General features: G+C 34.2%; 1 protein-coding gene across 6 annotated transcripts in view; it reads left to right on the plus strand.

Annotated features, from left to right (window-relative positions):
- The window catches only part of PRDM5 (PR/SET domain 5), an 88,994-nt gene that overhangs the window by 45,720 nt on the left and 24,253 nt on the right, over window positions 1–19,021 (plus strand). For 4 of the 6 annotated variants that reach the window (XM_085222821.1, XM_085222817.1, XM_085222820.1 and 1 more), the window contains 3 exons: window positions 6,622–6,715; window positions 9,382–9,542; window positions 10,893–10,986. In XM_085222821.1, the coding sequence (XP_085078947.1) occupies window positions 6,622–6,715; window positions 9,382–9,542; window positions 10,893–10,986 (349 nt within the window). Of the gene's footprint in view, window positions 1–5,069; window positions 5,162–6,621; window positions 6,716–9,381; window positions 9,543–10,892; window positions 10,987–19,021 lie in introns of all 6 variants that reach the window. The other 2 variants (XM_085222822.1, XM_085222819.1) reach the window with 2 other exon arrangements.

The following is a 19,021-nucleotide window of genomic DNA, read 5'->3' on the forward strand; positions in this document are numbered from 1 at the left end:
TCAGATTTGCAGTTTTTTTTTCTTTTAAATGGTTGATCATTAAGCTCTGGCATGCTTATAAACATGGGAGTAAAGCATTGAAAAATGTGTGTATATATATATATATATATATATATATATATATTCTAGTGAATGTTGTTTTAACCAAAATTTCAAGATAAGACATGAGTTCCAGATAAAGCAAAACAAGCAAACAAAAAAAAGGGAAATTAGAGGGAAATCACAGTTGCTTGGTTAAAAGCATTAAATACTTTTCCATTTTGACTTTCCCAGTGTTGGTTTTTTGTTTGTTTTTTTTTTACATTAAGATATCAAATTAAACTTTTATCTGATCTAAAATGTCTTCTATTTTAAATTTAAAAAAAAAAAAAGATAGTATTTGAACAAAACAAATTTTAGTCTTGTTGTAGTCATTCCTCACTGTTGGACTTTGTACCAGCTGCTTTCCAAGCAGTAGTGAATTTGTACTCAGTAGTAGTGTTCACACTTTAAAACAACATCAGAAGAAGTATCACCTGACAAGCAGGCTCTTAAAGAAATGTTTTGCTTCTGTTCATTTAAGCTCAAATCTATTTCACCAAATTTTCATAATGCCTGTCATTAATTTTAACTTGAACTTACATTTTTAATGGCAAGTCTGTATCCAGGATTGCTGTTTCAGAATTAATAGACAGAAAAAAAACCCCTCTAGTTTTGCTCCCAGTATTTGGCACTATTTTTATTTTTATATTTTTTATACTCCCACTTTTTTTTTTTTTTTTTTTTTTTTTTTTTTTTTTTTTTTTTACCCTTATTGCTGAAACTGATATACCCTTACTTAGAAGTCTTTTTCAGTTTGGCTCATGTTGTATCCCATCTGGGATTTTGGCACAGGATCTTTACACCATCTTTTGCACTTTCAGCCATAAATCATGAAAGAATAATAATAATGCCTCTCATAGGGTGAAATGGTGATGATGGTCTAAAAGAGAAAGCATGGAGAAATCTGCTGAAAGACAAGATTAGCTCCCATATATGCCATGGTATATGCTATCTTGTTTTAGAATTATTAATAAAATGTGGCAGAATCTCACAAATTGGATATATTCTAGGGAAATACATAGAATATTATCTGGAAAGATAGTGCTATATCTTCAATGAATACTTGTAACATATTTCCTTGGAGTTGATGACTGATACAGAATTTTGGCTGAGAACAGACTTCAGGCTTAAGTATGAATAATGAGCAAACATTTTGACCCAGTTCAGTATTCAAAACAGCTTCACCACTAACATAAGCAAGGACTGCATATGAGAATGTTGCAGAATTGGTTCTTGTGTCTGACAAGGATTAGAGGCTTCACCTAATGGAAGAAATAGTAAAATTTATACAAATGTAGTTAAGTACCCAATTTTGACAGAATTCTTCAAAGCATGTTGGAATACTTATTTCCTGAACCTATCTGCCCATAGTGCTGGCTGTGAATCAACCCTGTCCTATAGTGAAAGAAACTTTTACCTGTGTTTATATACCCAAACAGCTGTGCATATTCATCCATCCACAATTAGTTCTTTGACTGCTGAACGAAGAGATGAGCCTGAGAGATGGGAGATGGATGTAGATTTCCTGAATTGCTTTTCTGAAATACCTATCTCTACACTGAGTATCAAGATTTTAAAGATATCAATTAGCATAACTAGGCACCTAGATTTGGGCTTATCTGGCCCTTCTGTTTTCAGTCCACTAACGTACCTTTAACAAAGTAATCAAGGAGAGATAGCAGATAATGGAGGACATTGTGTATATATATATACACAAAAAAAACCATAAGGTGCAAGTCAAGTATGTGGAGTTTGAGATGCAAAAATAGTTTTAAGTGCCGTGATTTTGGGAGGGCTATACTACTGCAAGGGGTAGAGAACAAGAGTTCTGCTGCTTGATCACAGATAAGTCGAGTGAGTAAGAGCAGAAATTTAATTCTTTATTGATTATCTTTCTTCTGTGTATTTCTCCTACTCAGGTTTTTAATGAATCTTTATATGTGTATTCCTTTAAGCCCACACTCTGTGTTTTGTTTCTTTTGGAGGAAGAAAAAATCAGACTGAATAATTAGACTATTTTCAGAATACATTGACTGTGCTGGTAACAGGGAGCTTTGCAGTAGGAAGGGTAGGTATTATAGTTAAAAACAGTTAAATCAACAGTTTTTGACAGAAGACAAATGTTCAAGTTTGATAGCATCACACTTGTAAGATCTCTTCAGATATTATATAATTTTTTGTATTTTATTCATAATAAGAAACAGGACATGCATTTTGTACCTTTGAATTCTTGTTGTTTGAGGTGGAAACGTGTTGCTGTTGTTTGCTACTCCTTTATGGAAGCTATTTAATTTGATTTTTTTTTACTTTGGAAGAATCAAAATGAAATTTGGCTCTCGCAACATGTATTTTTAAATCTCTCTCAAAGGTACAGAGGAGATTAGGTCCTTGCATTTCACAGGATCTTGCTGGAGAACAGACAGTGCTATGAGTGCATCTACTCTTTCAGTAGAGCATTGAAATGTAAACCCTAACTTGGTACTCATTACAGTCTTGCAGGTACAGGATCTGAGAGGCAGGAACTGTTAGTCCCTTTGTGGTAGTGCTCCGGTGTACTGCTACTGCAGACAAGTACTACACTGCTCTGTGTAGGTGCATGTGCAAGTCTGCTTTGTCACTTGCTTGAAGATGCCAGTGCTGAGAAATGTTATGCAGGGTGGAACTAGCTCAGATGTATTTTGAAAAAGCTCACACTAAATGTCTGAGTGAACATAGGAAGAAAATGATGTCATTTTTTCTGGAAATAATAGTATAAATAACATTATAAAATAATAGCTGAAATTAGGAGGTGGGCATTGTGTTACAGATAAAGTCATTTTTCATCCAGGTCAGGCTAAATGAAGGTACATCTTCTATGCTATATAATGCAGGTTACTTCTGTACAGGACAATGCTAAGTTCTTCTTCCATCTGCTCCTTCGCTATGTATAGAGCATAAATTCAGAGAATGAAATATGAGGATATGACAGTGAGAAGAAGTAGGTCACCAGACACGGGATTTTAAAGGGTTTACTGTTAATCCAAGGTTATTTGGTCTTGGAGTGCATAATGAATTGAAACAATTGCACTCCCTCATCTTCTCTATTGGGAATGGGTAGCCTTGGGCTGGGTTTAAACTTTCACAGATGCTATTATAGAAAAGGCTGCCATGAGATATTCCATAAGAGCCCATCCTTAGTTACTTTGATCATACAACTGTCCAAAAAGTACATATGACCACCTAGTTTTGTACAGTTCCTCATGATAGATGTCAATGCCCGCACTGTTTCCGAGTGAGCATAATACAGCAACTGCAATTTCTATACCTTTCAAAATACTGCAATCACTGGTGTCCAAGAGAAAACAAGGAAATTAAAAAAGAAATCATTACTTTATTTTCAAGTATTTAACTAGAATTCATAAATTATGTTTTTCTTCTGCCTAATGAATATTCAAGTAGAGGGAAATGTGTAAATTAATGTTGTTTTTTTTGTCTTTGTACTGTTGTTCATGGTCCTGCTGGTATTTTAACAGTGGAAGGATTTATTCAGCAATTTGGACCTGCTCTAGAGGAGATACAGTAAAAACATCAATTTTTGTTTTGTGCTTTATTTTCCTTTCCCCAGCTTGATAGAAAGGTCTGATGAAATAGTAGCAGAAGATAATGGTATTTTCATGGTGTAGACATAATCTTTCCCATCACACTATGATTATAAAGAATTGCAGTACTGCATCCAAACATTTAATTCATTTCAAGACTCAGCTTGCTACTGATTTATAGTAAAAGCTTTGGACAGTTTTGAAAACTGTCTAAAGTTCGTATTCATTTGTAGAACATCAAGTTACTGAAAATAAGAGCAATATTGGCAATATGTACTGCTTATATTCTGCTCTGAATCAGGTCATAAAATGAGAGTTCAACTTGGATCGTTCAGTATGACCACCTTCCTTTTTGAATTCTGATGCTGCAGACTTTAGCACCTCATGCTTCATCTTACTTGAGTGGAATACCATTCTAGAATACTTCTGACATGAGAGCAGTCTTTTTTGTATTCAAATCCAGATCAATCTACTGCATTTTACTGCTGGTGGGGCTCTTTTCTGAAAATAAAATTGCATATATAATTGTGTAAGTATAGACTAGTCTATTACTTTGTATTGCTACGTACGTATTAATTATGTAGCTTAAACCTAAGCTAATCCGTGTGTGCACTGTGTATCTGCTTCCCAGATATATACATATCCTATTATATAGAAAATTGTATGTATATATTTAGTGTATTATGTCTCTTCAAGCAGCTTTTAGTGAAATAGTTAGCAAAACTGTTAGTGAAATTTTGAGATCTAATGTAAGCTTGACAAGTGTACTTAGCCCACTTTGGAGTGTGGAGTTTTTATAGTTTATTGCAAGCTTGCATAACTGAATGAAGAGTGAAAAGCTGTGGTGCTATGCATCTCAAGATTTGCCTTGAACATAGAATCATAGAATATCCTGAGTTGGAAGGGAACCACGAAAGGATCATCGAGTCTAACTCCTGGCTCCTGAATTTTTCCCACCATACTCTTAGTGGAAGCCATCTCTTTTCTGGAACCTGTTAGTGGGACAAAGGTGGACAATATCAGAATTAATATGCTTGTTTGTGGATATACCTCTGCTCATTAAGATTTTCATTGCTTTTTGTGATATATGTAGCTTGTTTCTGGTCTGGTCACAAGTAGAGTAAATGAGTTGGGGTATCTTTTCACCCTTGTGTGTGGGTATGACTAGTTAAACATTTGTAGTGAAGTTCAGAAATATGGATGAATTCTTTTATTTTGGTCAAAAGACTAGAACTGGCAAGAGAATGCTAAGAACGATTTATATACAAATGACTGCACTCTTCAGAACTATCACTCAAGTGGTGAGTGTTCTAAAATAGGGCATTTTTTAAGTAAATGACATGAACTTTGCGCTCGTGAAAGGTGCCAGATTGACAGCCCTAGAGACTGAACCCTTCTATTTATCCACAGAACAGGTACAGCACAGACATCAGCACTGCGAGCTTCCCCACAGTGTCTCGTCAATATGTCTCAACCCTGTTCTGGAGGAACCACCTGTTGAGGTGAGAAGGTAGTTCAGTCTCTTCATGTCCTGTCAATCCTTGGTCTGACCTCTGAGACTACCAATCAGGGTGTCAACTAATGCAGATTGTGATGTAAACCTCCAACAGCTGGACTGAAACATTCGGCATATTTTTTATAATGCATAATATATCCCACATGTTTGATAGTGCTCCACTTGATTTTTTGTTTTAGGTAACATTGACTGGACTCAAGTAATTTACTTTGAGTCTAAAACATCTGTATAACATTGCAAGTACTCTAATGTTTTGCTACTGCTGTTTATGTGAGAGGACATTTGTGTTAGAATCAGTTTGAGTTTGAGGCCAGGAGTCTACATCTAAATATTTGTGCTGGTTTCTCATAGTCCTTTTTTCTCCTTACTTTAAAGGATATCTCCAAATGTCTTATGGTATTATGAATTTTTCTGCCATAAGCAGAAATGTATAATATACATATGTACTACATCAATATTTACTCTTAACCTACAAAATGAATTCATTTAATTTCATGCATATTATAAAACACTGTCCATCCCCATTTGCCCTTGGCACTATAGTTGCCCCTTAAGGTCCTTGTTAGCTAAAACAATGTTCAGACACTAATGCTTTAAAAATATTATACCCTTAATGAGAAATTGTAGGAAATTGAGTAGATAAGAGATTGTACAGATGAATTTACTATCTGAATTTACTATAGAGATAGCACCAGGGAAATGAGGAGTGGAAAAGGAAAATTTACAACAGTAGGTTGAAGCTGGATGTTTCCCAAGCTCCAGAAAAGAAATGTGCTTCAGCAACTCTGCTGTTTATGAGATTCATCCAAACTTAGCCTTTTCTTTTATTTATGGCTTTGAAGGCTATTTCTACTTATCTCTTTATGAGGTCTATTGATGCTGCTTTTTAGCTATGGTATATTTTTACTACAGCAAACAAAAATCAATTCTCTCTCAGATCTCTCAATCTGTTCTTTTTTTTTTAAACATGAAGCTGAAATAAAGATGTGCAAGAGTAGTCATATGATTTAAGAAATTTTTGCTAAATTTTAGACAACTGTCTTGAGACAGTTAGATCAGTTCTACTGTTAAGTGAAAACAATGCAGGGTTTTGTGTACGTGTATTTTTGTATGTTTTTTTCACGTTAGTAAGTATTTAAGGTCAATATCAGTTTCATTTCTTTATCAGAACTAAACTTGAAGTTTTCCTCCAGGTTATTCCTTATTTTTATTTCTATTTACATACAACATTTCTGAGGTGGTACCTTAATTCAGAGGCAGCTTTGCTGGCTTTTAGGATTCAGAATAATGGCACAAAGATTGTTTTAATTCTCTGTCCCCTGATATTTCAAATTGTTAATATATCCCCCTCCTGAATTCAGTTTGGAAAATTAAGTATAATTACTGTAATGACAGCTAATTGATTTCTCTGAGCCTTTCCTCTGACATGTTGTCTTTCATCTGCAGACCCATTCTGAAGAGAGACCATTCCAGTGTGAGGAATGCAAAGCTTTGTTCCGAACCCCATTCTCTCTACAAAGACATCTACTAATTCATAACAGTAAGTGCTAAGTCACAGAGGAAAAAGAACATCTTCAGTTCTCTTGTCTGACTGAGAAAAAATAGACCCCTAGCACCTTGTTCTAATATACAACTTGCTATATTAAATGAGACTTAAAATTCAACTCTAATCACTAGCAATTAGAAAATTCAGAGCAAATTCAAACCTTGCCTTCGAATGCACTTAAATGCAAATACAAATGCACTGTAGGAAATTGACCATGGTCTGAGATCTGATTATAAGATTTCTTTCTGCATTAAATTACCTTCATTTTAAGAAATGGAAATTGGGAATAAATATGAGGAGGTGCCTTACTCAGATTTTGTAGGTGATACATTTCTGAGCTCGAAACTGAAATTGACTCTCCTGTGCCAGTCCCGACTTCACTACATGCTAGTGTTTTCTGCCAATAGTGTAGAATTAGCAGCCCAGAAAAAATTCTGTGGCCATTTTCCATTATGACTAATGTGTTCATGGCATTCTGTACTGTACTATTATGTGCAGATTTATTTTTTGTGGAATTTTCTCACTATTTACAGAGCTCTGAATGATCATTCAGCCATGTTAGTGTTAGCAATTGAAATTAAAAAAAAATATATTACTGATCTAAAATCCTGGTAGCATAGAAGAGAGTGCTTTGATTTGAGGAATATTTACATTGGTTGAATTAAAAAAAAATAAACTTACATTTTTTGATCCAACAGAACTTTAATTCTAGAATTAAAGAAGAATTAAGTGAGAGAGAGAGAGAGAAGAGAGAGAACCATCTCCTCCAATAATTGGAGCAAGACACCAATGCCGAGTATAGGGGAAGGATGACTTCCCTAGTCCTGCTCACCACACCATTTCTGATACAAGCCAGGATGCCATTGGCCTTCTTGGCCACCTAGGCATACTGCTGGCTCATACTCAGCTGACTGTCCACCAAGGTCCATTTCTATCAGGCAGCTTTCCAGCCACTCCTCCCCAAGCCCATAGGGTTGCCTGGCGTTGTGGCCAAAATGCAGGACCTGACATTTGGCCTTACTGAAACTTAGTTGGTTTACTTTGGCCCATCGCTCCGCTCTATCTAGGTCCCTCTGTAATGCCTTTCTACCCTCTGGCAGATAAGATGTAATTTCCTTTAATGGAAATTACTTGGATATTTTCTTTTGACAAAACAGTAAAAAAATTAATGTTATTTAGTAAAAATAGTAATGACTTCACTTTGTTTGCAAAGTAGTCTCATGTTTCCAAGATGAGAACTGAAGAAGTTCACTAGAAGCTTAGAAGTGTTAATCCTCCACATAGCAGCATATTAAATTGTATCCCTGTTATCCTTTGAAATTTTTCTGGAGTGCTAGACTGCAAGTATTTTAGGGCAAGACAACTTATTCTAGCATCTTTTAGCATATTCCAGTGTCATCAAAGACAAAACAGCTTTTGTTACCAAAGTGAAAAAGAATAAGCGTTTTGAGAGTTGGGGAGAAGAGGGCAATTTTGGCTGATTTATAGTGGAGAGAAACAGTTTTTCCAAGCTTTGGAATGTCTGTGGGTATTTGTTGCACCACTGTGTTGGTAAGCCTTACTTATAGATATTACATCTATAAATTGTAATAAAGAAATAATGTTTTTGAATGCCTCAACATGCAGTATCAGATGGGCTTTAATATGCAGCATACTGATATCAATTTACATTCATTTTGGACTAGGACTGGGATTATTTTAGGATTTGTGGATCTGTATCAAGAAAATAAGTTACCTTTCTCCATATATCATTGCTACTGGAAAAATTAGTTAATGCATATGCAAGTCTGTGTCTTACTCAGAACTGGAGGCTGCAACACAGAGCACTGTCTTGAAAAGTAAAAAGTGAACAATAGTCCTGAGATTATGATGGTCTTTTTTTTGTATTATAGTTGCTGCCTAGAAAGTTTTTTGGGATATAAAAAGCCAATTTCAAGTTTAGACTGTGACTCTCGTTATAACCCTAAGTACCATTGATTTCTGAATGTGTGCCACATTGCAGATGATTTAATCTTAATAAGTTAACTAATCCAGTAGCAAAATAAAAAGAAGAATCATTGTGATGATTTCTCTGCCAGATTGTATATCTTGTTTGTTTTCTGAAAAGCTGTATACAGATTTTCACAGTATAGTGCTTCTTCCTTTCTCTGAGGTACTTAATTTAATTTAAAAAGTAATATTAACTTTCTGTCATAATCCTAACCTTATAGTTTGAACAGTAACGTGGCTATAACATTTTTCATCTTTTTTATGTGAGTTTACTTATATTAACATGAATGAGAAGCAAGTATTTCTTATTTTGAGAATTCCTCTGTATTCAGAAAGATCTTTCTTACCATTTAAGTTTCAAATGAAGTCTATTAGTCCTTTATTTTTTTCATACAGTTTATTACTAGAGGTGCTGGAGGATAAAACCCATGTTCCTTTCCACTGGTAGCCATTTCATCCTTAGCTATACTTAATCTCACATTTCTGACTACCTTATTGTCAGAGCTACTTTCTACTTTCTTAATGTCCCTATGATATTTTTACCTGATTTGAGATTATCTTTCTACTCTCAGGATGTAGCTCTTCAATTCCATTAATTTTATGAAATGATAAGCATTAATGTACTTTCACAGAAAGCTAATATGTTCAAACCTGATTTTCTTCTTCATAAGGTGAGAGGACCTTCAAGTGTGATCACTGTGATGCTACTTTCAAAAGAAAGGACACCTTAAATGTTCATATTCAAGTTGTACATGATGGACATAAGAAATATAAGTGCGATCTCTGTGACAAAGCTTTTGTGACACCTTCAGTTCTGAAAAGTCATAAAAAAGTGAGTAAAATCAATTACTTTGTATTTATTCCTTGCATGTCCTTAAATGTAATGGAGCAACTGGTACAGTATTTTCAGTGCATTTCAGTGCAATTAAGACAGATACTGTGCATTATCCCATCAATCTGTTTTCAGAATTGAGGTAAAATGTAGAGGAGTCTTGACTCGCCTCTCCAACTTTATTATATCTTATAGATGTGGGAACTAATGCTTATCTTTGTATAAATCTTCCTTCAACTGCAGCAATAACATGTACCATGTGAGAGACGGGTTTTATAATGTAATGAAGAACTTTGAATCAATTCCTTTTGTTAAATAAAAAAATATGTATATACATTCTTTCTATGAAAATGTCATTAAAAACCCTACACAAAGCTGTCATGACTGTAAGGAGAAATTATTCAATAGGCTGATAAATCTTCAATTCAGAATTGGGAAGTATTGTATAAAAAAATAAGGAGAATCCTTGCATATAACTTACTTGAAGGTGGTCTTGCTTTTGACCGTAGAAAGTGGATGGGAGAATTTGAAATAATTCTTTTTATAAAAGGCAGTTTAGCCCTAAAAGGTTGATTTGAAAAGACAAGCTCAGCTTATGATTCAGATTTAGTGACAATCACAATATCCTTCTTATGATTAATTCTGTAAATACAATCTGATTCTAGCATTTATTACAAACCAGACAGGATCCAATATGCAATGTGTATTGACTGAAATCAGTGAGAACTTACACTTTGGAGCATTGCTGTCTGTCGTATTTCAGATGAACTGATGTCTGTGATTCATTCATATGAAAGTGTCACAAATCATTTACACAAATCTCCATAGAGACTTTCTGAAGCTCCTGTTCAAGTTGTCAGTGGAAAAAGCTGTACTACATTTGGTAAAACTCTGAACTACATTTAATAATGAAATAAAATTCAGAGAAGTTACAAGCTTTTAAAAATAGTCCCATTTTGGTTAATTTTATTTAGGTAATCAAGTTTCTGTTTTCTAGTTTATAAACTGCTATCAGAGAAATTAATCTGAAAAATGGATTTATTATTATTTTAATGATGAAAATATACAAAGGTGAATTGGAAATTTGTTATAACTATTGAGGAAATTGTGAACTTATGAACTATAAAAACATTTTTTATATATTAATAATGAAATTAGTTAGAAATTTAAGAAGAAAATAAAAAGAACAATTTAATTCCTTTAAATCTCTGTCTGATGTGGTGGAATGACATGAATAATGGTTGTTGGAGAGAATAGTGGTCAATGTGAAATACAGTTAAACTGCTCCACATTCTACTATTTGAAGGCAATGCTGTAACTTTTGTTCTTATCTTTCCTCACTTCATGTAGACTCACACAGGTGAAAAAGAAAAAATTTGCCCGTACTGTGGACAGAAATTTGCGAGCAATGGAACACTGAGAGTTCATATTCGAAGCCATACAGGTACAGTGATACTTACTGTAAGGAGCTGAAAAAAAAAAATGTCTAAATTGAATACCAAGATATCTGTAAGTTTACCTAGAAATGCTTAGTTTATCTAGAAACAGAAATTTACAGATAGGCCTAACAGCCTTTTTTTCAGATGTTTTACCTGCATAATGTGTAAAACCAGGTTCTGTTTTGAACTGTGATTATATATACACATATATATGGTTATTTATATGACCATTCAGTGTGAATTCATTCATTTCTATGACTTCTGAGGTGTTTTGAAACTCCAAACTGACTTTATTACAGCCTACATGTTAGCCAAATTAGAATGTTCTACTTTTAGAATACTTTAGCTCCAAATTTATTTTTAGTTGCAACATCTGAATCATTCTGCTGTTCTGTTAGCATTCCTAAGTTTGAGTTATGTAACTTGTTTTATATTGTCACCCAGATTGTGCTGCTGTTTCCTTACGTGCTTCTGTAAACACACTGAAAATAAATTAGTCATGTCATTTAGATAGGTTTCACTTTTCTGAGCTTATGTTTTCATTTCATATAATTGGCAGGCAAATGAAAGGGGCCGCTTTGTGATAATTTGTTTCCAACATAAAATTGTGTAGATTTGCTTTTCACAGCCAAAGCATCTATTAACAAGTAGTATTTCTGTGGCATTCCATTTACTTCACATAAGCATATTTGTTTTGCAGGAAGATGACAGAACTGGTGTCTAATAACTCAGCTTCATGTGATTTTTGGCATAAGTATTAATCACTTCAGTGTATCAGGACCACCTGTTGGGATTACAGGTCTTTACTAGTTTGATGTATTTTATGATTTTGGATTTGATTACCACTAACAAATTTTGTGATCCTGTAGTCAATTTAAAAGACTAAACTTCAGTTTAATTGTTAGCTCTTCATCTTTGCTAAATTTCATGTTTGGATCATTTTTCACTCATGACAACTTTTTTATAAAACATACTTATGAGCCTGTATATAAGCGTTTTGCTTAGGTGGTTAGTATATATTGTAATCATACACACAAAAGACCCTGAAAGTCAAAGCTGTTAAGACAGAACCACTATGCAACAGTTCTCTCTTCTGTCTATTCCTCTTCCTTACGCTTTTTCTTTCTTCTACAACTGCACCTCCACAACCTCTTTCAAAGTCCTCCCTGCATGCTGTGTCTTTCTTTTCTATCTTCTATCCCATAAGCTGTTGTTTGTTCTTTTTTTTTTTTTTTTTTTTTACTTCCTCAAGATGCACAGAAGAGGAGGGGGAAAAAAAACAAACATGAAAACACAAAATAACATTCATGGAGCATATGATGTGAGAACAAAGAGAAAATTCTTGGGTACAATGCAATCAGAAGGAGACCAGCTACTTACTTGCTTGGGCTGTACATTAAAGAACCATGTTTTCAGGAGTGAAAGGAAGCAATTTGAGAGCACTGGTAGTCACTCTGCCCACCACTCCAGATTTCTAGGACCACAACTGCCTCAATTTCAATTACCTGTCTGTTTTTTGTTTTGTTTTTTGAGGATTATTTTGTTACTTTATTTATGGATATTTCTTGCCATCTCATGAGGAAACTATTAACCTTTAATTTTCTTGTTTTTATGTACTTGACTTCCATGGAAATTAGAACTTATATATTTTTTTGTTTTGTTTTCTTTCTTATTTCATAGGTCTTTTTCTGAAACCTCAGGTAGAGTTCCTGTGTACTGTGCATGTTACACATCGCTTTGCACAGTCAGGAGGCTCTAGTTTTTCAAGCTGATAGTGCAGATAGATCTTGGGAAAAGTTTTATAGATGTCCAAGTGAAAATGCTTTTCACACATGTTCTCCTACCAGTTGCATTTAATTTCAGTCTCAGTGCTCTCAAGCAGATTTTTCCAAAATTTGGAGTTATGCTAAGGTGAGTTTCATGAAACATTACACCAGACAACTCTAATCTTGGGGATAGAGGCTTGCAACATTTTTAACCGCTATTATACCAGAAGCTGTAAACAATGACATTTTAAACTTAGGAGAAGTTGAAAGGCATTGAGGTTTTTTATTATCTTTGTGGATTAAATATGGTGGGAGGCAGTTCTGTGTCAGGCGATGGTGCATGTTTCAGTTAGTGGAATATCCATTCAATGTGAAAGTACCTCATGAGGAATCTCACTGCAGATAAAAATGACGAAAACTTTCAAGTCCCCTATATAAAAAGCTTAAAGTACTCATTTTAAGGAGAGCTACAAATTAAAGAAAAATATCTTGCTGAATTAATTTATAATGACCTGCAACTGATCCTTTCCTCTTTCAGTTCCGTTCCTATAGTGATGCCAATGGGATTTTTGGTAGAGGGATTTTTTTATTTGCATTCTTCACTCTAAAACTGATACACATTTTCACTTATATGTATTTTAATGTCATTTTCATACAGCTCCTGATCATTTCATGGTAATTATGATGAAAGGTGGAAAAAAGGGAGTAGGAGGAAATTGCCTCTAAGTTTTGACTTCCCAGTGGTTAAAAAAGTAGTAATTAGTGAGTTATACAGTGCAGTACTTTATACTAAGTTTAGTGACAAAATGCCTCCATAGATTTGTGTTTCACTTGAGAAGGGGAGGTTTTGACTTGCCCTGTGGCTGAAGACTTCTTTGAGATCATAATGTATGCAGACAATTTGCTTTGTATGCAGACAGTTTACTTTGGTGATTACCAAAGAAAATTGCTTTTTAGTGTGAAAAAACTGTGCTGTATTCAGGGGATCTGAGTGAAGCACAGCTTTCTGAAGGATATCTTGCATCATTTCAAAAGAAAGTCAGGATAGTTGGTAAAGGAAATTAATATTATCTGGAAACAGTACAAAGAAAGTACTCATTTGAAGGCTGTTAGTAATAAAGTTCACAGTACTGTGAAAATCCTTGACAACTTGTCAGGTTTTTTCAGAGAAGTCTTCATTTCACCAGAGGAGAGCCACAAACTTGTTACATTCAGTGGAATATTTGGTTTTGAAATGTCACTGTGTTGATTACCTCATTGGTAATTGGCTCTTGGTATATGTTAAATTTATTGATTTTTGAATTACTGAATTCAAAACTGTGGACTCCTTTTTTTAGTCAGACTGCAAAGTATCACTTTTCATTCTGAGTTAGAAGTGAGTCAGCCACTGTCCATTTGCAAGAGATTATTTGCCTTTGTAAATAAGTCTTCAGATGGGGATAAGTTTTCAGTGCAGCTGAGCAGTACATTGTAAGTGTAAAGACTGCAAAGAGCTTCATGTCTTAGAGATTAATTTTGAGGTCCTACTGCAGATGTTTGTATTATCGCATTTGCTGTGCATGTGGTCAACTAGACTTTATTAGCTACTTTATATAAGAGGCTTTGTTCTGTGTTTACCAAATAAAACCAGGCAGAAGTCCTTTAAAAAGAGTTGTGTATCATGTTGTATTTTATTATTATTATTATTTTTTTATAGGGCTGTTCGAGCTAAGATTCTTGGAATCCTGCTTATTTTGCTTTGGACTTGTACTTTTGTCATACTTAGTAATCTATGTACAAAAAGACAGGCTTTTATTCAATACGCAGCACACATTCTTAAATACTGTTACTTACAGATGGATGCATGCTTCTTCAATAAGCAATTTTCTTCCCTCTTTTATCTTAGAATAAGACTCTGTAAATGAGCCCTAGCAGTACTTGGCCTTTTGCAGAAACTGAGATGGTTTGGGGTGAGTGAACATGTCTGCATGTGCATGTGTGGAGGGAAGTGGTTGATGTTTGCATCTGAACCTAGCATTTTGCTCTGTAATTCATCATCTGGTTTTCCAGCCTTGGAATGACAGAGACAGCTCTCTGTAGGTCAGCTGAAACACTATAGCACATTCTCCCTCTGCTGTATCCTGTTGGTTTATGGCTTCTTAGGGTCAGAGGGAGATGGGGTTAATTCAGCAAAAGAATCCTCTGACTGTGATGTAAATTCCTTGGCTTGTTCATAAGTTGTAGAAAAAATTCAATGGACTGCTCCTTGGGCTAGAAGGCTGTGGGCTGGGAGGTTAATTATATGCTTAAAGTTTCAAGCAGCTTTCAGTGCTAAAAAATACTGACTGTGGTTTGTGCAGTTTTGCAGTTGCCTTACGCATAGGTATTAAAATCTGTTAATTGCTGTCTTACATGTGTGTCTGTGTCTGTGTATATATGTATCTGTGTGTGTGTCTGTGCTATTTGTATACATGTGTTTTATCTGCCTGATACCAGTACTGATTCTTGCCTCATTAGTTGTATTCTAATCCCTTCCATCTTTGGGATGTAGCACATCAAGTTGTGGAACAATGAAAGTTACTGTAAAGTAGTCAATATTTGCAGGTTCATTTATTTTTGATCAAAGATAACTGAGTCTATTTAAACTGTAACTGTCTTTTCCATGATATGTTTTTCCTATTCCATTACACAGGGACTAGTGAGGGATAGCTAACGATCATACATGTATTTCAGAAAATGCTTGAGCCTTAAAACATAGGTTAAAACTGGAGGCTATGTAGCCTTATTCTGTTTTTTTTTTTTTTCGTTTTTTTTTTTTTCCCCCATAGTATTTATTCAAAGTCTGTTAAGACAGTTAAGGTAATGACTTCATCTGTCCTAAATGTTTTCTAAAAGGATTCATGTTTTCATTCTATGCCATTTTAAAGTTACTTGATGTGTCATTCTTCCACATAATATTCTCTGATATTTGAAAAAAAGCAGAGTTGAGGTGGTTGTTTGGAAATTAATTTCCACGTACATGAATTAGAGGTAATACCACAAATTTACATGAAAATATCAAAAATTATTCAGGCCATCAACTTCATTGTCCTCTGTGTCAACACAGCTAAGCTTACTTTTTAAAATTTCCATCTCCATAATAAAAACTGTTTTAGAAGCTCACTGAAACATTTTATCATAATTGTTGCTTATAACTATAGGTGCTTGTTTGTTTTTGGGATATCTCTTGCTCTGCAATGACAGTGTGATACAATAGTTCATCTTTACCATTGTAGTCACACTTCTGCAATTTGATTAACAAGATATGTGAGCATATTTCAAATCATGTTTATTATACATAAAAGTCTAGGTCCAAATTTTGCACTCACATATCAAAATTTCACCAAACATTAATTATGGAATTAAAATAAAAATTTTTGCTTATTAACAGTAAACAGCCATCTCTGAAAACAAGTCTTCAAAATATTTGAGGAAAATAGAGTCCAAGCACATTGTGACTACTGCTTGTTGTTGCATAAAGTATGTCTCCAAAATGTTAATAGCTAAGCAGGAACTATTTATGCATAAGAAAAGATGTACAGCGAAGATCATCATTATAGCAAACTGTCAGGCAGATTGCCATTAAGTTATATATAATTTCTCATATTAAAAAAAAGAAAATAGGAGAGGGGATTGAAGGAACTTCCTCTCATATCTGAATCAAGTATTTGAAAAAATGCATCTGTATCTAGTCAGCAAACAGCTTGCGAATGTCTGCTGATAGGTTGTTCAGTAACTTATAGATGATCTCTCTTTTATCTACTGAATTTAAAAAGAAGTTTGCAGAAAACCTCAAAGGTAAGGATTCTGCATTTCTAGGCCTTTCAGTTTATACATCATTGTCCCATTTATCTCCAGACAACAGTTAAATCTTTAAAAGTACCTGTAAAGTTTCATGCAGCTGTCAGCTTCTTCTTGTCTTCATGAGTGAAGAAATGTTCTTATAAAAGATAGATTATTTGGATGGTAGTGACATCTTTAGATCAAATGAATTATACCACCTGATATACTTGAAAAGATTTCAAGTATGACCTGAAGTCATAGATGTTAATGCTCCATTCACAGTGAAACCAAATTGCTTACATCTGCTGACAGATGCAAATAATCAAACTGCTTTATTCTTTAAAGTAATGGTATAGGGTTTTTTTTTGTGTGTTTAAGAATCCCTATACCACTAGAAGTGGTAAGAGTGTAAGTAATTAATATTGGTAATTCTATTGTCTCTCTGCAGGTAACATAGGTATATTTAGGAACAAGGATAATAACCTTAGATTTGATAAAGTTATTTACTAATCTTAATAATTTATTTAGTTGCAAACAGCTAAAACCTCAATTACATAATAATCATAATGAGTCAGATAGGACAAATATTTAGCCCTAGTTAGACCTATAGTCAAATCTGAATTCTCTGAATAAATCCTAAACTTTGTAGCAAGCAAACTTTCTCAACTGTGAAAGCACTGCTGTTGTGCCTCAAAGAAAAAAAAAAACACAAGAAAGAGTACTAAAAACAAATTTGTTAAAGCAATCTGGTTTTATTTTAAAATAGCATTAAATTTGTGTATGGTTGTTTCTTTTTTCCTTATTAAATGTGCCATTACTAGTGACTGGAAAATATATTTGGTTGAATCACATAAAAGAAATTCTAATTCTCCCTTGTGCCTACAAAATACATAAGTAACTGGAGCTTGGTTAGAAAGCGTTCAGAAGTACATAGACTTAGTATTATTAATCATCAAGGGAGAAAAACAATTACAGAAATATTTGATTTTTTGTCTATGGAGTCTGCAAAATTTGCATGTTTCTTAAATTTGAAGAAATTTCTCTAATCAACCCATACCTCAGTACTGTTTTTCTGTTTCTCTCAAACAGTAATAGCAGCCTGCACAGAACTGTTCTCTTCAGACCAATCAAAGAATCCTGTCCCTTTCTTTATCTGACTGAGTGTAGAATTACAGGTGTTTTGGTGTTTCTGGGTCTTGTCTCAGCTGACATCCGCAAGTATTTTATCTTTCAGATCATGAAGTTATTTGGTTCTTGGCATGTGAAAGCTACCCCTGTGTGGTACTTTTGTACTTGTCTAGTGCTTATTTTGAATGTTAAGTTTAATGGCTGAAAATCAAGCAGGTCAGAATTTTGTATTAGCCAGATCACTGTGTGCATTGACTAGTCCAGATTAGTGGTGAGGCTTGTAAATAGCAGCTAGCTGCTGCAGTTGGCCCTGCTTCTTGATTACTGCACTGTTATTTTCCATTCCTAGAGCCCTTGGTTAGAACTATAAAAATTCCTTAAGAGAGCTTAAGCATTAAAGGACCATAACGTTTAGGACTATTCAACACTTTCAAAAATATTTTTGTGTATCTAGAAAACAGCCACCTCCACACAAGAGGAGATTTATTATTTTGAGGAAGTATTTCTCTTTCTCAAAAGCCATTTGACATGTGTACAGCACAGTGGTGATTTAATTTACTGAATATTTTCTTAAAGTGTAAGTATTTAATCTTCACTCAATAATAATTTTTCAGGCATTTTCTACTTTAAGTTCTGTCAAAGTCACTTTGTTCCTTGAGTTCATATTTAACTTAATCTTAGTTCTTAATGAAATTAAGTTCATTTGGAAGAAATTAAGTTCTTGCATTTCAGGTTTATTTCTCTGTGTGTATACAATGCAAAAACTGAACTTCTGTATAGTTAAGGACACAACCTTCCCTCTTTATTTGATGGAAACTTCATATACAGAGAAACAATAGCTAAGGATAGATATGTAAAGTTGTCAAGTGCACTGAAAGAACAGATAATTTTCTTAAGCATATGTCACAGATTATAATTTTGTTGTATGTGTTAACCTTTTGCCCATCCTTACTTGCTGTTGAATAGTGTCATCACCACAGATTATCTCTGACAAAAAAAGCCCTTTTGCAGTTCTCTTTCTGGGCCGTCCTGTTGATCACCTGGTATCAAGTGTTGTGTGTGTGATCCAGATGGCCCCTTTGCCTCCAAATTCTTCCCCAGGTGAACTGTTATTTTCCACAAAAATTGGATGATGGTGGATTTTCCCATTTTCTCCTCTCACCTACCCCAATCTTAAGTTAGATGTTTAATTGGGGTTATATTTTAGCCTGGAATCTTGACATTTTAAAATAATAAATGCAGATTTTTATTTTTATAAATCTTCTTTTAGTCTTTACAGTTCAACATCTGAAAAGGAGCAATGTGTAGAAGATTGTAAAGGTTCTGCGAAAGATTCAAATGGACC

The sequence above is a fragment of the Meleagris gallopavo genome, chromosome 4, assembly GCF_905368555.1.
Source record: "Meleagris gallopavo chromosome 4, MGAL_WU_HG_1.1, whole genome shotgun sequence".
NCBI lineage: Eukaryota > Metazoa > Chordata > Aves > Galliformes > Phasianidae > Meleagris > Meleagris gallopavo.